Source organism: Pyrgilauda ruficollis, unplaced genomic scaffold, assembly GCF_017590135.1.
Source record: "Pyrgilauda ruficollis isolate IOZ18807 unplaced genomic scaffold, ASM1759013v1 scaffold8, whole genome shotgun sequence".
In the NCBI taxonomy this organism is placed as follows: domain Eukaryota; kingdom Metazoa; phylum Chordata; class Aves; order Passeriformes; family Passeridae; genus Pyrgilauda; species Pyrgilauda ruficollis.
Window position 1 is genome coordinate 1,390,811 of NW_024529932.1, and position 24,009 is coordinate 1,414,819.

General features: G+C 39.8%; 1 protein-coding gene across 6 annotated transcripts in view; it reads left to right on the forward strand.

Annotated features, from left to right (window-relative positions):
* The window catches only part of STARD13 (StAR related lipid transfer domain containing 13), a 287,066-nt gene that overhangs the window by 112,995 nt on the left and 150,062 nt on the right, over positions 1 to 24,009 (forward strand). For all 6 annotated transcript variants that reach the window (XM_041487316.1, XM_041487313.1, XM_041487314.1 and 3 more), the window contains one exon: positions 9,612 to 9,645. In XM_041487316.1, coding sequence (XP_041343250.1) covers positions 9,612 to 9,645 — 34 coding nt within the window. The remainder of the gene's footprint in view (positions 1 to 9,611; positions 9,646 to 24,009) is intronic.

Here is a 24,009-nt window from a genome sequence, read left to right on the forward strand (position 1 = left end):
GGGGGGAGGGGGAGGTTGGGGGCGCAAGAGGGGGATATTTGAGCTAGTCCCTAACAAATTTCTGTTCTCTCCTGCTGTCAGAGAAGGATGCATGCAGGTGACTAAGTACCTCATCATGACTTTTGTCAGTGATTTTAAACATGATATGTCAGAGAAAAGTCAAGGTCAATGCTTCTGTACAGACATTTTGTGATGTCTGTAAGAGAGTAAATTATAAATTATAAAACATGGTTATGGCTGTGGAAACCCTAACATCTCTGACTTGCAGTTAGACTTGTGTATTAGGGAGTGATATATCTGCAGAAGTGAGAGACTAAACTGCTTAAGGGTTTGCTCTGGATAGCAGTAATCCAAAGGTCACTGTAGCAGTGGAGATGTTCATGACTAGCTGAAGAACATTCATTTCTTTGTTCAGTCAGTGCTGCACTGACTTGCTGGAGGTCACAGATTAAGCCAGCAGCCTCTTCAGTATTTGAACACACAAATTTATGCTCTCTTACAACCTCAGCAATTTTTTCAGGGAATAGGTTGGAAGGGTGAATGAATCAGAGGTGCACGCACATACACATATATCTAAATTGCGTGTCTACATATGTGTGCATATGCTTGCCTGGGGAGGGGAAGAAGGGGTGGTTAGGGTGCATGATATACAGTTGTAGAGAAGACTTCTACACCCAATTTCTGCAGAGTGTTGAGTCAAATGCAGCCCACCACCACTGTTAGTGTATTTTAAAAAATGGATTTAAGCATAGTATTAACATTGAGCGTGCCTTGTCTAAATAATTTCAGACCAAACATGTCTGTTTGTCTTTTGGTGCACTGCAGCCCTCTTGTTCTTAGTTCTTATGTGCATAATGAGTTCTCAACTCCTGATACAGCGTAATTTCACCCAACTTTTCTCACCATGTGCATAATCTTGGCAGTAAGGCAAAAAGTAAGGCAAGCAGCGGGGAACACAGGGCTTTGAAGTTGTTTAGGTGTTTACATGGCAGTTATCTGAATTGCACCTGGGCATTTGCTGGCAGTGAACCCCACTGCAAAGGGAAATGTATGCTTTTCTATGAAAATATTAACTTTGCAACCATAACACAAGTGCATTGTCCTTTATTTATATGGGTTGAAGTGTTCATTTTGAAAATAAACCACAGAAGTCAATACATATCAGAAGCATTGGTTTTCCTATGGGCTACACCAGAATTTGCAGCGGAGTTGTCATTTCTGACATGTCTTGTGTGCGTTTGCTGTGGAGGTGGTGAGGTAGGTGGCATCCTCTTACCTGATGCTGGCACACTGGAAGCCATTCTGTTCTTAGAAAGGGAGAACTATGACACCTCCCAAAGGGAAACCATGTCATTTGCATGGGAAAAGGGTTTTCTGATAAATAGAGACAAAACCACACAGGCAGACAAACAAATGATCACAGATTGAAAAGGATTTACAGCAGGTTTCCAGTAATTAAATGTTCTATAAAGACTAAAAGCTATAAATTAAAAGATACAAAACAATCAGAATGTCTACTTGTCCTAAGAGCATCAGCCCTTGCTGGGATGCCAGAAGGGGCAGAGATGCTACCTAACTGTTTCCACAGGTGCTCTCACAAAGCTGTCCACAGCTCTTCTGCTGTGCAAAACTTCTGCATTTTCAGTAACTCTTTGTAATAAAACAATTTTTTTCTTCACTTATGCCTGCTTTACCTTTTACTGAAAATGATCACTAAACAAACCTGTGTTGGTTTTCTGCAAGAAGCCTAAAATGTTGACCAAGATTTTAACTGATGGCTAATACATCAGTTTACTGGGGAAAGTGCATTTTTGTTTAAGACTGAATTACAATGATGAGTTTTATTGACTGTGAAGGGGAATACCCAAGATCCACTCAGAGCCTAGCCATCATGAAACATTTCTGTGGACACTCAGTAGTGAAAACAAACAAACTGCTGCTAATGGCAGTCTGAAGTTCATTCCCAGCTAAGTACTGCTTTGGGCCAAGCTAAAATAACACCACAGCTGTAGCCAGAGCTCACAGGGCTTGGTTTTCATGTTCTGCCATGGGTTACTGCTAACTGCTGTTTGCTTTAGCAGTCACTCATTTCCCAGAGCAGGATAGCAGTCCCCAGCTTTCATGCCTCTCTTTGTTGTTGTGTGACCTCTTGTACCTTTCCCACTTCATTCTATCTTTAAAATAGATATAGCACTTCTTCCCACTCAAGAGGGTAAAAATGATAGCAATGTGTGACTCACTGTATTGTTCCAGGATTGTAAAAAGCCGGGGCTACTCTGGCCTCTCCCTTTTGTTCATCTCCGTTTGGCAGTCATTGCTCTTCTTATTTGTCTTTCTTCCTCCCACCTCCGCCCCATCACGTTTCCACCTGACTCCCACGCATCTGTTGTGACAACTACAGTATCTCCAGTTTTTATTCATGTCTTTGTTTATACAGAAGCATGGCTTGTTATCTTAGCAGAGGACTGAGTACTAATTGTTATTTGTACAGTTCTGAGCATGTTGATGTTAGTCCTGCTGCAGAGTCGAGAGTTCAGAATGACTAAGTGTTTCTGGGATTTGGTAGAGGTAAAAGCATAATGAAGAGGACATTTTTTGATTTTATCAAGATAAAAATTGCTGAGATGTGGCAGAACTGTATCCTGTAAGGAAGTGACCCTTAAGGGTGGGTGTTGGGAATTGGGCATGATGAACTGAACATTTAGGACACCATGCAAACCAAAAGTGCATGCATATTCCACAAGCTGCTTCCTTGGCTAAATTCTTGAGGTTGTCTGTACCTGCTTTGCAAGAACATAATACCCAAGTGTCAGGTTAGATTTTAATTAGATTTTAACATATTGGCTACTATTAAAGCATATCTAAAAGCACAAAAGTAGGAAGTGCTATTGAGAGTTTGTGTGAGTGAAAGAGAATGGGTGTGTATCACCACTTTACACCAGGTGGAACCAGATCTGTTTGGCTGCCCTGGTCACCTTGAAGGGCCGAGGAGCATCTGTTTCTGCAGTGAAACATCTGTGTTCTGTCTCTCAGGTATATCCAGCTGGCCACAAAGGGCAAAATAATGACAACAGAGAAGCTGTTCTCACAGCTTGCTTCGGTTAGAACATGGACTTCCATGAGCACAGTATAGAATCCCTGAAAATTTATGAAAATTACCATGGATATATTATAGCCAAGTAACATTCTGGAGTTTTAAATAGCTACATATCCAAAATAATACTAAAAAAATTAGCAATTTTACCTGTTCAGAGCTATTTTCTAAATTAATTCCAGTGACCTCTAAAATCACAGGTATAATAAAATCCTTGAAGGTGAAGAAGGTATCTGAACTTCTGATACCTTGGTGCCCTTTTTTAATGGTTTCAAGTACAAATACTGGTAGAAACAGTCTTAATGTTTGGTGAAATGCTTTGCCAATTTGTAAAATTTTCTTATATTATTCAAGACCAGGCTTTGCAAATGTCCTATATAATGTAATACAATGAGTTAAATATTAAACACATTTTAAACCCAAAAAGTATTTTTTCTGTCAAAGCTATCAAAATGAAACCTTTTAACAATTTGCTTTTTTATTCGATAATTCACATTCTCTGTTGAAAATACATGTGAATTTAGTTTTTAATTGGAAAAAGAGGTGGGAAAAGTCCTAAATAGTTGCAAGCTCCAAATTACCACTTCCGCTGATTCCCATATTATTGCTCTTATCCTTCAGTGGGATTTTTGGATCAGTTGCAAACTACTGCAGCATTTTTTTTACCCTAATGTAAATGGTGGTATCTGAGCATACCTGCATAGGTGGTGCAGCATAGTCATCAACAAGGAGACTCTAGTCAACATGGAGGCTTTTGCTAGCCATTAAATAATAGGAAAATTTTCATGTTCAGACTTTCACTAGTAGTACTGGGGCCAAATTTAGGAGATCAGATTGTTCAGTCTTCAAGACTATTGTATAGAAAGCACGGTCATTTTATTCCATAGGGAAAATCATAGGAGAAGCAAAGGTAATATAGAGTGAATGGCAGCAAAAACCCCAAGATTACAAAGTATTAAACAAAGTGCTTGCATTAGAGCAACATGTGAGACAGAGGAAGTGGAGCTGTAATGGAGCTCTTGTGATGAAAGCAACAAATTAAATAGCAGAAACTGGTGATGTTCTGCTGCTTTTGATTCCCATTTGTCAAGATGAGTGCTAGTGCTAGTGCAAGACAAATAGGCATGGCCAGCTGAGCCACAGGGATGAATGGTATCATCCAATCTGATGGCAAAATGAGCAATTGCAATGGTTTAATGCAGTAAAAAATACCATGGAGGCACACCCACTGCAAGTGGCTGCTCCTCACATGTTGGAACTGAATCCTCCTCAACAAAAATTTGGTTATAACCCCCCAGGCTGTAACTGCTTGGCATTTGGAAATCATATTAGCATCTGCTAGAGGTGAAATCTCCCTGGTCTGTTAATATAATAAATTCTTCTAGATAAGTATGATAAATTACACTTACTGAAATGTATGTTGCTTTACTGTTAGTCTTGTAGCTCATTTTCTTCTAATCTCACTTGGAACATTGTTTAAATGGTTTTAATTTTTATATACTGTATCATTGCCCTGCTCCACATATTGTAAACCTTTTTTTTTTAATGCTGTTCAAAAGCTTTCACTTTAAAATAGTTTCCAGGCAGTTTTCTCTTTGATTGAAGCTTTCAAAACAGCAGCCATAAGAAATGTCTAAACTTCTATCAATAGTACATAGGCAAAATAGATACATATTTGTAGGAAAGAGAAAAAAGCAATTTAATGACTCTTTCTTTCTATGACAGTTTTTTGAACCAGCATTTATCTTGGTGCAAAATTAAATAAATATTTAGACTAAAGTAAAATGCGTTTTAAAAACTGTGAGTGAGGATAATTTTGCCAACTAAAATACTAAACAAGGGAAAATAATTTTCAATTTTTCATTGTGTCCTTTAACAACTGTGTACAATTATTAAATATGCTTTTATATCTCTAGGCAATATTTACAGTTTTAACTTTTTAAAATACAGCTCAGAATATTAAGTTTAGGGTTTTCAAAAGATATGTCTGTGTCCTCTGAATTCTTATAGATGCTTGAAGTCCCCCTGTAGGTACTGAAAGGCTGCAGTGAGGTCTCCCCAGAGCCTTCTCTTCTCCAACTCTCTCAGCCTGTCTTCGTAGGAGAGTTGTTTCAGCCTTCTGATCATCTTTGTGGCCTCCTCTGGGTCCCTTCCAACAGAACCACGTTTTTTCTGTGCTGAGGTCCCCAAAGCTGGCTGCAGCACACCCAGTAGGGTCACATGAGGGTGGAGTAGCGGGGCAGAATCACCTCCCTTGACCTGCTGGTCACTCTTCTTGTGAACAAGACTTGCTTGACTGCAGAATGGGGAGCTGTTTAAACTTCTTCCTTTGACCCCATAATGAAGTTTGCAGCACAGTAGCTCAGGTTCGATGGAAGAAATCGAGAATTTCACCTTCCCCTTGCTTTCTAACCTGGTGAGGAGACCAACATGTTGTGATGCAACAGGTATGAGGCAGAATCACATCCAAGCAAGATCCGTCTTCCGTGCCACAAGGGGAAATTCTCTAACAGAACTCAGGCCGTATATCAAATATGGTCTCTAATAAACACCTCTGCAGTGGTTGTATTTTAAAGGAAAATTATGAGCTCTGTTGTCAGCCTTGAAGATACATCTTAAGCACTAAAATCCAGCAGCAGTTTCAATGCTGTACCAGAGATGGGTGCCAAGTCTCTGAGAGAAATCGAATTTCTGACACAGCAGTCTCAACAGTATTTTCTGTGGAATAGCTTCAGTATTGGCATTACTCTCAGCTGACTAATGTGCTCTAGAGAAGTTGCAAGTGTCATCCAGACTGAAGATCTCATTGCAGGGGCCAGGTAACTTCAAGTTAAGGCTAACATTCCTGAGTGTCATAATATTACTTCCCTTTTTGGGCTGTAGAATTTTATTTTTAAGTAGTAACGAGGATTTTCTTTCCTTCTGTAAGCATCTTTCTGAAAGGATCTAATAAACCTGCTACACAGATGATTGAGCTTTGCATGTGGATTGCTGTTTTCCTCCTTTAAAACTGCCTATATGTCACTCTAATTAAAGCCTGGCAGGTTCATTAAATTGCTAGAATGAAGAACCAGCATGATTTTCAGTCTTTATACTTTGCAGGACGTTTTTCACTTTGGAGTGCTTTCCTTCAGTATCAGCGAACCAGTAGGAAGTCATACAGATTTATCCTTTTTCCTCTGCAAGGGGTGTCGTGTTTCAGAGTGGTGCTGCTGCTTGCTCACCGCAAAACATAAGCTTACAGAATTCAAAGCCTTTTTATTAACAGCAGATGTAAAGTAGTCCTGTCCAAATGCCAGGGTTTATTTGATAGCAGTGATATTTCTGATACCATATCTATGTTGAATAAATTCTCTGGCTTTTTTATTAAATGTCTAGAAGAGATATTTGCATGCTGAACAGATACACTAATTACCTTTTTTATTTTTTTTTGGAGGGTGTGATTTCCTGAGAGTGAATGATGACAGTTTGACAGGTGCTCAGAAATATCAGTGGAAGATATGGGCATATTTGAAATGGAAGCATAAAGGAGCTAAGAACTAGTAGAGGTTGATGGGGAAGAGCGAAGCAAAAGATGTGGATGCAAATGCTCTTATTTTTTTCTTTGAAATGGTGTATGACATTACAGGATCGGCTGGCATTGCAGAATCCTTGTGCTATTGCAAATTAAAATGGTTTTGAAGTCGTTCAACTTTTTATATGACAATAAGGTTTCTGGAATGTTATTAAGTCATTGAATCCAGTTTGCTGAGTTCTATGCCCTGATCACTTATAGACATGAAAGACTGTCAGAGAAGCAGTTTTCTGATGTGTATGTTTATTTTCCTTGTTGACTTCATAATGCTGGTGTTTTGCTTCTACCTTCACTTCCACTTCATCCGAGGAGTTCATTTGAGTAATTTGTTTCCACACAGAATGCCTTTCAGGAAAATCACAGAATCATTGAACCATTTAGGTTGTCTAAGACCTCAAAGATCACCAAGTGCAGCCATTAACCTAACACTGTCAAGTCCACCATTTAACCATGTCCCTCAGTGCCACGTCTGCATCTACACATCTTTTAAATACCTCCAGGGATGGTGACTCCACCCTTCCCTGAACAAACAGCCTGTCTCAATGTTTGGCAGTGGTTTCTGTAAAGAAGTTTTTCTTAAAATCCAATCAAAACTTCCTCTGGTGAAACTTGAGGCCATGTCAGGTTCTTTATAAATGCAACATGTCCACTTTCCTCTCACCTCTCACAGCCTTTCTTGAGCTAGCTGCACGGACACTGAGTTGCCTCATTCATGTCACTGGCTCATCCTGCTCTGATCATGGAGCACAGGGTGACACTGTCCAGGCAAGCTTTTGGAGACCTTTGCTCACAGAGGTGAACATGGGATGGCCCTGCTGAAACAGGGGGGCCTCCTGAGGGGGAGGAATGGACTCAGCATCTAAACATTTCTGGTTTATGTGGGCTGGTTTACATGCTTCAGCAAATAAAACACAGCTATATCAGCAGAGCGTTTTTATCTTTGGCTTCCGTTTGACACTTCCACTTGCAAAATTGTTACAGCTGGAGTTGTACACAAATGATTTCTTTATTATTCATAGCAGCAGGTGCTGCAGCAGTCTTTTGGCTAGAGTTGTACTCTCTTGGTCTATGGTTTCTATATATTTGATTAGCTGGTGCCATGCTGTTCAGATGGGTTGCTAGTCCTCCAATAAATGTATTTTGTTACACAATCAGTTATACAGTGCGTTATCATTTCCATAAATCACTTTTAGTTGGCAGCTTTCTGTTGCCACTTGAGATTGTTCCAGCAATAATTTGCATTCTTTTTTGTATGGCATCCTAAAAAGATCTTGGAAGTTAACATAGCCTGGGTATGATTTTAATAGCTGGTGTCCTTCTGGCAGCACTAGAACACACAAACCAGTTATCCATGAAGGACTGACATATTTATTTTCGATTCACATACCATTTATGTATTCTTCAAGAAGTGCTTATCCAAAGATTCACTGTAGCAATTTAGGCATCAAACAGACTTATGCCAGACTTGTGATTCTAAAAATCAGGTGCCTGTCCCCAGGTGGGGTGACAAACAGCACTGCAGCTCACTGAAGACTGGAGAGACAATATGAAATGCCTCACTCGGAAAAGCATCCCAAAAACCTGGCACATTCTTGTGGGACCTGCCTGTCCCTTGCCAATTGACACAGCCCATGCCTGAATTTCCTACTTCTCTGTGGAAATTAGGTGCTTTGCCACTAATGAAACCTGATTTGGATTCAGCTGCTCGTTATCTTCCCATCACAAGTGATCACTCCACTTGATCCCTGCTGGCTAAAGATAGGCCAACTTTAGCTGCTGCTCAGGCAGACCTTCCAATGGAGCAAGAGGCTCTTTTAGAAGGAAATTGCCTTGCAGAAGGCAAAAAAAATGTAGCCCAGCTGTGCTTTCCCTATTATTAAAAGAGATGCCTAATCAAATTGGTTCCATGCTCAGAGGAGGAATTTTCCAATATCTCAGTAAAATTCTTCATTAAATAAAAGGTAAATAAAAAGCATGGTTTTATAGACAGATTCCTATCAAGGCTGCAGAAGCAATATTGACTGAAGAGATAATGGAGCACTTGGTGCATCTGATGGAAAGGTGCAGATAGTTGTCCGTGTGGGGACAAGCAGATAATAGGAAGAGGGTGTGTCACTGCAAGGCACAGGGGTGTCTCTTTTCAGCTGCCTGCATATTGGGCACTTCACGCTGGTACCTGGAGGAATCAGTTCACCCTTCTGTTTAACTTTAAAAAAAATTGGATGCAGTTTCACCCATTATGCTAGTTTCATTTATAGCCTGCATTGCTGAGAGAATTGATGAATCTATGAAAGGAAAAGCAATTAATCACTGTCAACAATATCCTCATTTAGGCACTGAAAGCTATTAAAGAGAAAAGTAATGGACCAAGAGGTGCATCCAAGTGTGGTGTTAATGGCACCCTTTTCATTTGGCATGGCAAACCCAAAGCAGCAACGTGAAAAATATGAAGAAAACAACATGGCAGCTCATGCCCTGCCACGAGCCTCAGGCAGGGCAACCCTTTCTTGCTCACAGATGGGCAGGAAACAGACATCTACCTTTCCGAGTCACAGTGTCCTGTTTCTTGCTCATCAGTAGAGCTGCCTACACAACTTTTCAGCAGCCTATCTGCTCCCTGAGCCCCACCAGTATTGCAAAATTCTTTCAGGCATGTTCCAGTGTGTTGCACCTTATGTATCCTTGCGGCACATACTCTGCTTGCAGAGTATGCTGCTAGACTCACTCACTGCAAGACAGGTGAACCTGACTTGAGAATGGGTGTCAGGTTGTCATTAGCAAGCAAAACTAGCTATTATACATGATTTTTATTGATAAGCTCTGGATTTTATGCTTTTTGTAAGGTAGCGATGGTTGATAATTACATTGATTGTCATCTTGAAATGTGGAACTTATTTGAAGGAAAAAATGTACCATTATTAAAGAAAAATCACTTTCTTTCAGATGCTGTTTCAGAAGCTGTGCAAGGAAAAAGCAGGTAAGGCTGCATTACTTCTTGACAGTTTCTTGTTGGCTTGTGTAACCATGTGTGCAGTGATGGAGGACCCAGGGAGCCTCTGCTATGAAATGGCTGTTCAGTGCATTTGTGACAATCGCTTCCATGCTGCTGTTCATGACCTATTGGTGTAGGATTAAGGTGGTTCTTAGTAAAGCTGATAATTCATCACCTTTTGACTTACGCCTTGCAAGGTAAGTTCTGAAATAATGGGGATAAACCCAAGCATTTGCCACTGGTGTCAGAATGGGACTGAAGGTCTTGCCATGACAGTGATGTGTGTGTGTGAGAGAGAGGTGAGCTAAGATAAGGAACACCTCAGAGCTTTTTCTGTCTCAGTGGTCACTCAGCAGCTGAATGTGATGAAGAGGCTCATTACAGAGGCATATTTTTCAAAAAATCTAACAGCTCCCTGGGACCCACATGTTCCAAGTGGCAGAGTCACAATGCTCGATTTCTCCCTTGGCAGGAGCCCACTATCTGGTAGAAGTATTTTTCAATATTAACAGCATTAGTGAGTTTGACCATTATGGAGGAATTACTTAGGGCCAGTAAGGCACCAAGACCAGAGCAGTAAACAGAGCTAAAGACTCAGATACCCTGAACTGCACATACATTATCATGCCAGGAGCTGAGGAAAGGTTTGGATAGACAGATATGTACACACACACGGATCCTGGTTCAGCAAGATACTTAACACACAATTAAACCTGCATTTGACAAAACCAATTAATTGCAACAGGCATAAGAAACTGCTTGGATGATTTGCTTAATTGAGAGTAAATGTCCTTATTAAATTGTAATGAAGCACAATTAAGAAACACAGAGAAAAGGAACTGCTTCCCAGAATGTGGGTTACTGGGGTTTAATAACAGCCTCACAGTTTTGCAAAATAAATGTTCCCAAAGTCTAGATGAATCCACTTTCCCACAAAAGTCTTTGTCAGCTAGAAATATTTCAGTCATAAACCAACTGACCTCTGGAGTCACCCATTTCTGACTGCATTTTCTGTTTTGTTAGTCAGGATGTATGCAGAGTGTGCCAATTAGAAGCAAAGCAATTGGACATCACTGCTGTAATTACCCCCTGTCCCTAGATGACTTAGCATCTCTTTTTTGGCCTGAAGGACTAGTTTAAGCCAGTTTGCTCACTCAGTGATTTCTTCTTGCATCTGTCTCTGATCTAAACCGCATCTACAGTTCATTCCAGGGGCCAACCTTAACTCAGTTAAAATCAGATGAACATGGCTTTTTGGAGTCAATTTCACTGGTTCAGTGGCTCTGCTGGCAAACATAGTGGCTTAGCAAAGTGACAGAAATCCTGGGCTAGAAAACTCAGGTCTCTGTAGGCAATTCCACCCTCCTGTACTTTAATTCAGGTCAATAAAACATGAAGGCTGCTGAGTGTAGTGTAAATGTACATATTTTGAAGCTCTATACACATTAACTTTTCCTGCCTTATAATTTGGATGTGGATTTATTCCATGATGATATTTGCAAATGAAACACATGCCTGGGCTTTTCCAAGGCTGAACAAATTTCAGAAGTTATGAGATTGATTGAGCAATTGTTTTAATTGTATTCATTGTTGGATCAAAACCTCTCTGTGCCACTGAAGGCTCACTTTGTAAAGAAAAGGAAAACCTGTCAGTGGCACATGCATTTTAAATAAAACTAATTATTTTAGCAGTGTTCCCATTTTATAGTATGATTGATTTTTAATTGTTTTACTTTTATAACAATATTAATTTTGTCACTCAAAGAGATAAAGTTTTAGTGCCCATCCTAATGGTAGAACCATAAGATGATGGTTGAAAATCTGATGACTGCAGGCATGAAAGAAGAATGACAGGTCATTTTCTGACACAGTTGGGTCACTGAGGTGAAACTTTAGTCATAGAAATCTAGCATATGGTAGAGCTGGTAATAAATTTATGATTAAAATGCTTCTGGCAGAAAACGTCCATTTCTTCAAATAGAACATTTTACAGGAAAAGGTTAGCATCCATTAATCTATTTCAAATTGTTTCTGTAAAATAGTCACACACTTCTCAGCATGCAATGATTTAACAGTCTTCAAAGTGAGAAGTCTTAATTTTTATTGAACTTTGAAATTGACATTGAAATTTGCTACACTGAAGTATTAAAAAAAAAAAAAAAAGAGAGAGAGAGAGAGAAAGAGAAAACCTTTTAATTTAAATTTAAATTACAAAAAAAGGGCAAATCTATGTCTTGAACTAAGGGACAAGGGTTTCTTCCAGATTTGCAGTTGCTAAACATTTCTGATATTTTCTGTGCTTTCTGGATAATAAATTTTTTTTGTTTGGAATTCCTTACATGAGGAGAAAACCTGTCCTGCCTGTATCAGCCACACACAGAACACAGCACTCACTGTTCTACTCAAGCTTGTTTTCTGCATCATTCTCCCCTTCCATCCTTACTTCTTATTCTTTCTCATTCTCTTTTGTCATTTTTTCTTCTGACCCCTTTCTTGGTAAGAGTTCTAGAGCTCTCAGAGACCAAAACAGTCTTTTCCAGGGTGCCAGTGGGTCACCCTGCCCTCCACACCAAAGAGCACCTATAGCTCCATCCTGTCAGGAGCTGGGGATGCACAGGGCACCTCAGAGCTGCTGCAGCCAGGCTGGAAACTTCTGCAGCCCTTTCCCCAAGGCTGGGCTGTCCTCAGCTTCCAGTCATTCTCCATGTAAACCATTTTTGCATGTGAGAGAGAAAAAAAACCTGCCCTTTGGAATGCTGTTCTCGCTCTTGTTGAGTTTTATGTGACTTTTTTTCCCCCCAGATTAATGCAATATTCTGGGGCTTCCATTACCTGGATTTGCAGTGGATGCCCCATAATATGTCAAGCAGGATACCCAATATGTATCTAAGGAAAGCTACAGCTGCACAGACCATCCAGCCACACCAGGGAATCTCATCTGAAGTACCAGCATTGCTGGCAGTGTCACTGCCACTTACCAGGCCTTGTGTCATTACCTCCAGATGTAATAACATTGCTACTTATGACAGTGCATGCATTGGAATTAATGATGATCTAACTATTAAAAAAAATAATGGTGAGATGTGATTCTTGAGGCATGAATTTATTCTGCTCTCTGTTTTCTTTAATCATGGCAGGATGCAGCATGAGCTGGTGGCTCCCTGGGGAATGGGGCAGACACAGAAACAGAGGTCAGACAGCTCCAGGATGAGGCCTGGGGACAGGGATGGGCCAAGGATGGGATGGGATGTCAGTCTGCAAGCTGGGTCACGTGGCTGGGCAGGACTGCGTCAGAGAACAGCCCTGCCACAGCATCATGGGGCTGGGATGGACAGCTCTGAGCTGGGCTGAAATGGAGTTCCACAAAGACTTGGAAATGTATATAGTTGTATAATTTCACGCTATTAAGTAAATACAATGTCGTTTGGACTTAGATCTAGGGTGCAAATATGGTGTTGCCCACTCCCTTTAAGATGCGGTTAGCAAAGTGGAAGGGACAGGTGCAAGAAAGGACAAGCAGTTTGGAGTGGAAAAGTTGGTTTTACACAAACTGGCTCACCCTTGGCCTGAGGTGAGCAAGTTGTCTGTTGGCTTTCTGTAGAAGTGGTAGACAGGAAGGCAATTCAACTTGTACGGCTTGTATGTGATGGCATTAATAAGCAAGTGCTACAAATATGTAAAAAATACCCTGTTCTGTGGCTTTACCAACATCTGTAAAAACACTAGATTTATCCACTGAACTCTGCTTTCTCTGGGAATGAATGTGGCTGTCCTGGTGGTACCTAAGGTTTCAGCCACTGAGCCATGTTCCTGCTGTCATTAATAGATGATGCCATTAATAGGACTGCCCTGGTCCTATCTCTGTGCAATACACCACTCTGTTCAAGTCATCATCATCAATGCTTTTCTTCTCATATTTCCAGGTACATAACAGCAAACCCAGACTGCACCACCAATCTCTTGTGACTTTGCAGTGTAGGAGGTCCTAGTTGTCTGCTGTGGTACCCCATGCTTAGCTGCTCCTCTTGCCATCAGATTGCTGCTGGGTTTGTAGCTAGCCTATGGCAATCACTACTAAAACCTGGCTGACTGATGCTGTGTGTCCTTACTATCCCCCAGTGTATGTCTTAGTAAAAAACATTCCACTCAGATTGAGCATTCTAGCTGCCTAATGTTATCACCACATAGCTCAAGATGACTAACACAGAGCACACTTCATCACTGGTAGGGAAAATGAGCCCTCACTTTGCTGACAAAAATTTGAAGTCGGATTAAAAGCTGACACATCCTCTATTTTAGTGGTATGTATGAAACACTAAATATAGCAGCGTGCTCATGTATTTGCTGATGCATGGTAATGTAGTCTGTAGCAGAACAGCAATGGGCTGGCAAGGAAGATGGTGCACTGCAGTAATACGATAAAATCCTCATGTGACCTTGGCCATTTCAGAAGTACTCCACGGATAATTGTGTATTCTTGACTGATATAATGCAAAATTCAAACAGGGGCAGCAGTGGTCCCAGGGCTTTAATGAGCAGCCTGATACTGCAATATTTGCCCAGGCATAATGCAAATTGACTTCAAGGAGAGGTCTCCATAGTGTAAGAAGCAGAAGTGTGCTATATAGCAGCTGTATATGAACAAATGCCAAAAGGGGCCTGATTCTGGGAAATAGGAGGGAGCTGTAACTCCATCTGGCTCTTGCTAGAAATTAAAGGCACTTGATTCATCACAAAATCAAACCTGAGTACAGTACTTTCAACTGATTACATATTTTTTATGTTTCCTTAGTCATAAAAGGTTTTATGCTCGTGGTTTTATTTTACCTTTGCTGCAGTCCCTGGGTAGGAATTATGGGCTAATCACGCTCTGAACAGGGAAATGGATGTGGCTCACAGAACCGTATCCTATTCTGGGATTTTCCTCTTGCATGTGGGGGGATGGGGGTGATCTCTTTAAGCCTTTCACTTGCTATGGATCTCTGGCAAGTGTGCTGGTGGTGGAGTTGAGGCTCTGACTGTGAAACCCCTCTTCTCATCCTCTTCAGGGGGGAGCAGCAGCTGAATTAGACATTCGGCAGTGCCTTGTAAGACCTAGGCAGTACTTGTGTTTCATGCTGTCATTACTCCAGCTATAAAAGTTTATCAAAGATGAAAATCTGACCTTAAATGACTGGAGAAAATAAAACATCCTCATCCAATGATCCCATGCACTTACTAGAAAGCAGAGCAGGGTCACTTTGACATGTTTCCAGCACAAAGTGGAGGTGCTTACTTTGGACTGAAAAATGAACAGGCTGTTTTCCTAAAGAGTGAAAGTAAACTACCGAATAAACCCAGCTGTTTGGTGGCCTTGGCCTCTTAACTCGTTGTGTTCTGTGTTGCTCAAATTAGAAGTAGGTAGAGTTGGTGCTTGTCCTGCAGTCAGTGCATCAGAGGGCCATTTCATTTGGCTCCAGTTCTAACTTTTTTGCAGTGCCAGTTTGGCTTCTTCAAATTAGGCAGTGAGATTGCATCTTCCTTTCATAATGAGAAATGATAGAACAAAGCCCTTCTTTGTTCTTCTAAAAAGGCAAATGTTTGCTAGTCAGCTCTTACTGATGTATTGGAGTAGTTGAGGGCACTGGGATATTCTGCTTTCAAAAGCAAGAGGAAAATGAGATATTGCTGTTTCTCAAAAAACCCCACAAAACAGCCAGGTATAGATTAGAAATTTATACATTTACTGTTCTAGTATGTGAATTATAAACAAAAGCTTGATTCATTAAGAAGTACTCTGAATTTTATATAAGACATTTCTAAAACAATAAAGTAGCAATGTATAAAAACACTTTATACACATGCAACTACTCAATGTCATTCTAAGTATCTTTCTCTATTTCTATGCTCCATGGTTCTTTCTGTGACTTTGATTTTTAGTCAACATTTTAAATAAGAGAAAAATACTGAAAATAGAGATGATAAATATTAAAAATAATATCTAGTTCATAATTGTACAAAATATAGGTCGTTTCAGAATGAAGATATTATAAATACTTTTCCTAACTCAGTTTGGTTACAGCTTGGACTCCTAAGGAGAGCTGAACACTAAGCAGCTGGTATATGAGCTTGGGTTTGTAACAACTCTAAAAATGTGACAGAAACCTTGCTGTAAAAGGTGATCTAATTCAGACTGATAAATTGCTCTAAAGTTTTGTCTCTGTTGGAATTAGGTGGTGATAGTTTCCAGCAACTAAGTTCATGGAGACACAGGATTCTCGAGTCATTTTTTTCCGTGACTGAACAATTGCCTGACGAAGGTTGCAGACAGGCAGCCGTATTCAGCTCCCTTGCTCCTGAGCAGCCAACTTGTTTTAAACTGGGGGCTTCCAAGAGTCATGGCAGAGACAACATTTTGCCATTTAACCTTTATTCCAAAAGCAACAAATGCCTGGAAAATTTTCACTGAATAATAATAATTTAAAAGTATCTTTGTTTTCTGTTTCAATTAGACCTTTCCCTCAGATTTCTCTGATAGCCACAATGCAAGCTATATCCTTGTGTTTTATTTCCTGTGCAAGACATAACTGCAAAAGTTTGAAGGTTAGACAACTTTTAACCAATGTTAAAGTATACAAGCAGCAAAATAAATCTTTAGCTTTTTATTATGCTAACTAAGCATTAAAGCTCTGAGACACACACAAACAAAGAATAATCTATATGGTAGGAACCTTTTGTCTTCACAGATAGCATTTCTAATGGGTAGCAGTTCCAACAGCTTTAGTGTTTCCCATTAGAAAACATTTCCATTGCAACAATTCTTTAGGTTCATCTTTTGTTATTTAACTCTTTAGTATCACTTCCTAAGGATTAATGTTTAAGGTTTTGTGCTGTATCAGAGTGACATGCATCATCTCTCTGATCAGCTCAGCACATAAGATGGATTTTGTGGTGATTCTTTGTTTGCAAGTCAGGCAGGAAAACACAGAGAAAAGCTTCTGGCTGGAACACACTGCAGAGTATTTGGGACAATAAAGCAATCAAACAAAGCAGTCAGCTTCTGGCTTTTGCAACACAGGACCTTTTGTGGGGCTGCAGTCAGACCGTGCCACTGTTTCATGCTATTGAGCAACCTGCCGTGGTGCAGCCTCTGCTCAGAGGAGATGGCCATGGCTCAAGGACACACAGCATCTGTGTAGCTGTGGCTGGCTGTGAGCAGAGGCTCCTCCTTCCACTTCCATGAGCACCATGGAACTGTGGCTCATGCCAGAATCGAGCACAGGACCTCCATGCATGAGCCTCAACAGCTTGCAGCGGAGTAATGACTGCATTAATTGGAAGGAAGTAATCACTGGATAAGCCTCTCCCTAAATATAATGGGACCACTAGAGGAGGACAAAGAGCTATGTAGTGTTGATGTCAACTACTAAGAAACAGGAGCCTTTTTAGAAGGCTTCTCAGCTGAAAACCATCCAGTCTCTGCCCTTCCTGTTCTCTGTATTAGATTCCACCCAGGCCAGCAAGTTGCTATGACAGAAATGCACATATAGATGCTGGTATTTATTGAGTGCTCAGCACAAGCCTTAAACAAATTAGTAAATCCCACCATGCTATCAAGCCACCACTGAAATGCAGCCAGAGGAAGAGACTGAGGCTGCATATGAATGCAAAAGATATACCAAAGCCATCCCATATATCATTCAATTGCATACAATGGCATCTGTCAGTTGTGATCTTGGCTCTGTGTCTTTATGAAGGCAGAGCAATTGGAAAGGCAAGTTCAAGAAAACAGATGGCCAAAAGGTTGCTTTACAAGTGGGCATAATTAAATGAATCTGAATCTGCTATTCCAGCCTTCATGAAATGTAGGCTTTTGGCATAGAGTTTGGGAAGGTAATGGCTGTAGGTTTTTATTTTATATTTATTTATCTTGGATATATACCTACCCTGGAATATTTCTTGGTTTCCAAAGACACTGTTTTCTATGACTTAACTCTGAGAAGTCAACTGATTCTAGCACAGAATCTTGCAGATATATCCTGTAGAAAATTAGGGATTTTTCTTTGTAGAGTGAAACTCTCTGCCAGTAACTTTTTGGGATTATACTTCATCTCTTAATGATGCATTTTTAGCTGTAGATAAAATTATTTGTATCTGTAAAGAAAAAGAAATAGCCTCTACTTTTCACGTATTTCTGAATCAAATAGCTGAGGAAATGGGAGACTCATATATATATATATATATATATAATGGGAAATATTATATTTCATAAAATGTATGTAGTTCTTTCAGGAAACTCTTAAAAATGCTGCTTACTTGGATTACTAATAAGGTCATTTATTATTTTTAAAGTTTTTGAACTGAGGTAGTGACTATTGGCCTCAGGCCCAATCCTTGTGAGCACTGTACAGGCAGAACAAAGTCCGTCCCTCACAAACCTTATAGCCTTACATTATCATCAACAGTTTTCATATGAAAAGGTAGCTTAAAACATTTACATTTGTTTCTAATTCAGCATTCAAATAATTTCTCAGGAGCTTATTTTTATGCATGTTGGTCCATGAACTCGTTGGTGTCCAAGTTACAGTCCCCATCCTGCCAGGTGCTCTTTGCTGTGTCATTTATTTATGCTAAGCTTGGCTCCAGGAAGGGCATACAGTAGCACTGTGGCTGTATGGAGAGCCTCTGTACCTGCTCGTGCATGCCCAAAAACACCTGAGTGGTCAGCACTGGCTCAGCCAGCTGCAGCTCAAGGCTTCTTAGTGCAGAAAAATCAGAGAATTACTGTCTGTGGGATGTTGGTGATTCACTTCTGTCAAAGAAAGACAGAAGTGTCTGTAGTACAAAATAGGAGGGAGAGATTCAGAGAATTGTTTCTTCTGTGCCTGCTTCCCAAAGCAGTAAAGAAGTAACATGGAAAGAAAATAATTATAACATCACCCAACCAATTGGTCTTCTTTCCAGCCTTCCCCAGAAGTAGCTGCCTTACTGTCCATGCCAGGACTCCATTGAAAGAAGCCACAAATTTTGATTTCCAGGCTCTTTGAGGCAAAGCAGGTATAAGGCCATAGCACATCACTAGCAGACTACTGATATTGAGATCTGTTTTTTTGATAAACATATAGCACATAAAGTTAGCCCTTATTTTCACACACTTTTCTTGTCTGCTGACCAACACATGGTCAAACTCTTCAATTTACAGCTCTCTGGACTCTCAGGTAAGATGAGTTTCCAAAGTTAAAATAAACTTCTGTTTTATATTTCTACCTATTTATAAGACAGACAGAATGGATGCAGTACACTCAATGGCTGGATGATGCATTGGAGAACTCAATATATTCAGTAGCATAGTTTAAAGTGCACCTTTTCATTTGTTGCTTTTGTTGCTGTGATCCTCTTCTATGACCCCATATTTCTTCATTTTTTTAAGTATAACAACGACCTTGTAGGGATGATATCCAGAATATTAAGCTACACATAGGTAAGTGAGTGTACGCAGAAGTATATGAGAGTGTCTCTAATTTGCTGAGATGTATATATGATACATTGATATAAGTATAGTATACTGTGCTTCCTTAGGTCTTGATAAACCCTGTGTCTTGTGAGAGCTCAGAAGGAAATAAATTTACTTTGCAACTGCTCTTTTGAAACAGCTACACTTTATTCTTAAACGACACAATTTGGATGGGAAGAGAAAAGTTCTTTCCAATGGTTTTGTTCCCTTGGGTTTGATCCTTCATTTAGCAGAGTCTGGCACACTGTCCTTGGCAATGTCCATGGAGGCTAAGTGGAGTGATGGAGTACTGGAGTTCTGGGATGCAGGGCTGTCAGACATGAATTGCTGTCCTTTGGGAATGGCAGAGCCTCCTCCCTTTACAGCACTAGGCTTATGTCATCAGTATTCTTTTAGATGTCACAGAGAAGCTGCTCCTGGGTTTTGGCAGGAAGCACTCCCCACACCCACTTCAAACGACTCCTCTTTGCCTCCTCTCCTGTGAGCAAAAGCTCTGTCAAGAAAGCACCTTTATTTGGGCCAGGAACAGAGGCAGCTGATACTCAGCTAGTTATTTTGATTGCCTGGCTGGTAGGGGTTGGGGGAACAGATAATGTCAAGATTTCCTCTGCATTCCAGATCTGTTTTCCTCCTACGGTTAGCAGGCGGCGAGTGTGACTTTTCCCACTCAGCTTTTCCCACAGTCAGTAAGACTTATCTGACAACGGAGTTAGTGTCAACTGTCCAAAACTAACTAGGAGATATCTTCCTTTCACCACTCGTCTGCTGTTATTGCTTATCAATGTCACTCTCCAGCTTAAATGACTGGTTAATTTACAGACATACTGAGACAAATTCACTTCTGTTGCAGCTTCAGTAAGCTCAGTGGAGTTGCACTGAATTTGGCTTAGGTGTCTGAAAAGCACAAGTGGTAGGAACGTGATACTAACAGAAACAAGAACATTGCAACAGTCAAAACAAAAAGGAAGCCCTGAGCTTTGGCAGGATGCCCATTTCAGATTTCGGAGTGTGATCCAACAAGGTGTTCATGTTTTATAGCTGGTGCTGCAAGAGAAAAGTTGTTATTCCACAGCAAAACAATTCCTACATCTTCACATCAAACCACAGCCAATGTTAAAAAGCAACAAAGAAACAAGTTACAGGCTTTCAGAACACAAATTATATTGAGAATGATGACGAATTTGCTTTTAGATCTATTAGAGACTTTGAAAAGACTAGAGTGAAACTGAAGCATACTCAACCTGAGATTTTCAAATGAGTCTAAAAGGGTTGAATACTGAAATATTACTAGAATTCCACTGAAACAGGAAATGTGAGATCAAACTGATACCTCCAGTCCAAGATGGCTTTCTAAGAACCTCTTCTGTAACTGGGAGTAGTAATGCATTTTCAAATTCTAACATCTTTTTCAGCTAGATCAAGTCCTGCTCCATAAACCTACTGTAGCACCTCTTCTAGGCAGCTGGTTTGGGATGGAATGAAATGTCCTCTCAAGGACATGTGTTTCCAACCCCCTTCCAACCTCCCTCAATTCTCTTTTAACAGTGGGTGTCCAAAGGAAGGAAATTCAAGGAAGGGAAATCTCTTGCTCTTGAAATTTTATTAACATTTCTGTTTCACAGGTGAAGTTAAAATTAATGAAGTGCAAACCCAAGCATGCTAAAGTTAACTTGGTTAATTTTGTTAACCAGGACTAGTAGTGCAAACAGAGATCATTCCATGCAGAGCACTTTGTTCATTGGTTTGCTCACTTCTCTACACTATGCCCAAATCCCACCTACTGTTTTTTTTTCCGTGACAGTCTTCGGGACTCCCCTGTATCTGTTCCCTTTCTCTACATTTCCTTCTTTGAAAAATCAAGGTTTTGTTTTCCTCCTTACTACTATTTAGTTTCTTCTTACAGTCACAGCCATTTTAGTGTCTGATTACTCTCCGGCTCATGATGCCTTAAAGTGGCCTTCCTTCCTTCCTTCCTTCCTTTCCTTCCTTCCCTTCTTCTTTCCTTCCTTCCTTCCCTTTCTTCCTTCCTTCTCTTTCTTCCTTCTGCCTTTCCTGTTGCCTCTATTCCATACCTCTGTGTTGTCCAGAGCATCTTACTCCTCTGTGGTTCTCAGTGAAATGGGCAAATGCCTCTGCAAGATCTCTAAACCCATGCATTATACTTCTTCTCCCCCTTGCAATCAAAACAAGTTCTTGTTTTTCTTTCTGCTGGTTAATGGACATGCCATGGTCTATCATTGCATCACTCGTGGGTTATGTCTTCTTGACTGGCTGGGGATTAGCCACCTTTCTGGGTAACAGCAAGCAAGGTTTAAAAACTGAGGACTAAAAGCTGAAATTCCAGATTTCTGTTTATAATCCCAGATGACGATTTGTAACCACTTCTGAAAATCGGAAAGGGACTTAAACTCTAAGACTTAGGGGCACAGTTTATAAAACCATGAAATTTTTGTGCCTGGACAGAGTATTTCCTTAATGCCCTTTCTTTAACAGACTTAATGGTTGGATGTGAGTAAATTCTGGAATCTTTTTTGAAAATAAGAGACAAAGAAATTTCCACTGTCAGAAATGGAGCTAAACGTGGAAGTGCTGGAATGCATTCATCAGGTTCAGCTGTCCAAGGGAGATAAATGATACCCATTTTTAAAGTTGAAAAAAGTCATTGTGGGCAACAAAAATAATTACTGCTTCCCACATTAATTATCATATGTTTCTGAAAACAACAAAGCAATCTATAACATTCCCAAATGAGAATACAGATGTAGGATCCAGTATGGGTTTGTAAAAAGAAAAAAGCAACTGCTTTTGCACAGAAAAACAGGAAGAGATAAAACTTATCTTGGCTTTCCAAACTAATATTCCAGAGATATTCAAAACAGAGATGAAAAAATGTGAGAAATCAGTGTGGGAAGGAAATTTTGGTCATAGAACATAAACTTCATAAAAGATCCAAAGACACATGAATTGAACTTGTCAGTTTTCAGAATAAAGAGAGGCTAATAATAGGTTGCCCAAAGGATTTTACTAGGGCAAGTATCATTTAAAGCTTCATTATCTTGACAAGTGAGTGGACAGATGGCAAAATCTATAGCAAATTCAAGATTTCCTAGAGTCCTGAGAATTAGAAAGATTTCTGAAAACCAATTCAAATCACCAAAACAAGGTGATTTGACAACCTCAGTGAAGACGGGATTTCAATTTACCTAAGTGTGAGGTAATGTTCAGGAATGATTTGAAGTGTTCACTGATACTGCATACTTAACAAAGTGTTACCAACTCAGAAAAATATCTACGCAGCATTATGAACGGCTTAATTAAAACTGCTCAGTGAAAACAGCTGTTCAATTTGCAGCACTAGTTGTGAGAGCAAATAAAACATTGATTTATACAACTATCAAAACCAGCATTGATATTATTATAATGCAATCATGTAAATTCAGGGAACTATATTACAGTGATGCCCAGCATCATCAACATTACAAAAATGTCTACAAAAAGGAACATTCAGAGAAGTCAACAAAGGATGGTAAGCAGGGAAGATAGAATCATTGTACTTGCCCCAAGAAGAAATGTGGCATTAAATTCCTATTCACCTTTAAGTCATGGGGATATCCAATGTATGCAAGATACAGAAGCAGCAGCACACTCTCTGTGCTGGAACTTTTTTCCCCAACTAATGAGGATCATGAAACTAGCAAGAAGTGGAGGGCTTTATATTCATGTATTCTTAAGAAACATGGTGAGAGACCCGTTCTAGATGAAATTTTCCAGTGAAGGATATGGCAACTTTTGCAATTACTTCATCAAATGAATAACTTCACCATTAATGTGAGACCGTCACGAGTGTTTGGTCTAAATTGAAGTGTTGGTTTGTTGGGGTTTTTTTAAGAATGATTAGAGTACTTCTTTTAGGAATGGAGGCTGTCCCTGATGATTATTGAAAAGACCCTAAGTTTCATCAATTCTGCATTAAAGGGGTAATTTATACTTGTGCAAAGCAAAGTAAGAGCCTATTGCTACTTCCTAGTGGTACATACAAATTATTTTGCATTTATCTTGCCCAGCTATAAAAGATAAGCTATAGGACAGGAAAGAGGTGGATAACCCCAAATCTACTTAAGTCCTAAAGAAGGATAATGTTTCCCAGATGAAACAGTTTTCTTTATTACTTGACTGGCAGTAGTGAAGTACTTTAAATCATTTTAAAACTATTTAGCAACATTTCAGAATAGAAGTAGGGAATAACCTCCAGTATGAGTCAGAACTAGACTGGTTTTTGGTTTCCATATTTACTTCTGACACCTTTTTTTGCCTTTGGCATTGACAGTCACATATTTTTAAGGCCTGAACTCTGAAAGTATGTATCTGATAAATTTGATCAAACCAAGGATTACTTAATATAAATGTTCTCTGTCAGGTAAATTAACTGATCTTCTATCTCAAAAGCTATCACAGTGGTAAGATCCTGCTGAGTTATAATCCCTTTAGCACCTATTCTGCTAGCAATTTGCATGGGGTTTTGTAATGTAAATGAGTCAAAAATATTCCCTGAAAAGTAGAACAATCTCAAGTAATTACTGTTGAACAGATTTTTGTCAGCCCAAAATGACAAGAAGGTGTTGGAATGAATCTGCATGACAGTAGCATAAGTAAACAAGATGAGCAACAGCTGTACCTGAAGCACTCTAAAGGTGTTCCGACATCATCTGTAGGAACTGATTTCACTAGAAGTCATTGCAATACTGAAAAAATGAACTTTGGAACCAGCAATACATACAAGCAAAGTAACAACCTTTTCTTGCCTCCTGGAACAGTCCTGAATGCATATCTCCCGCATTTGCACAGCATTTAAATAA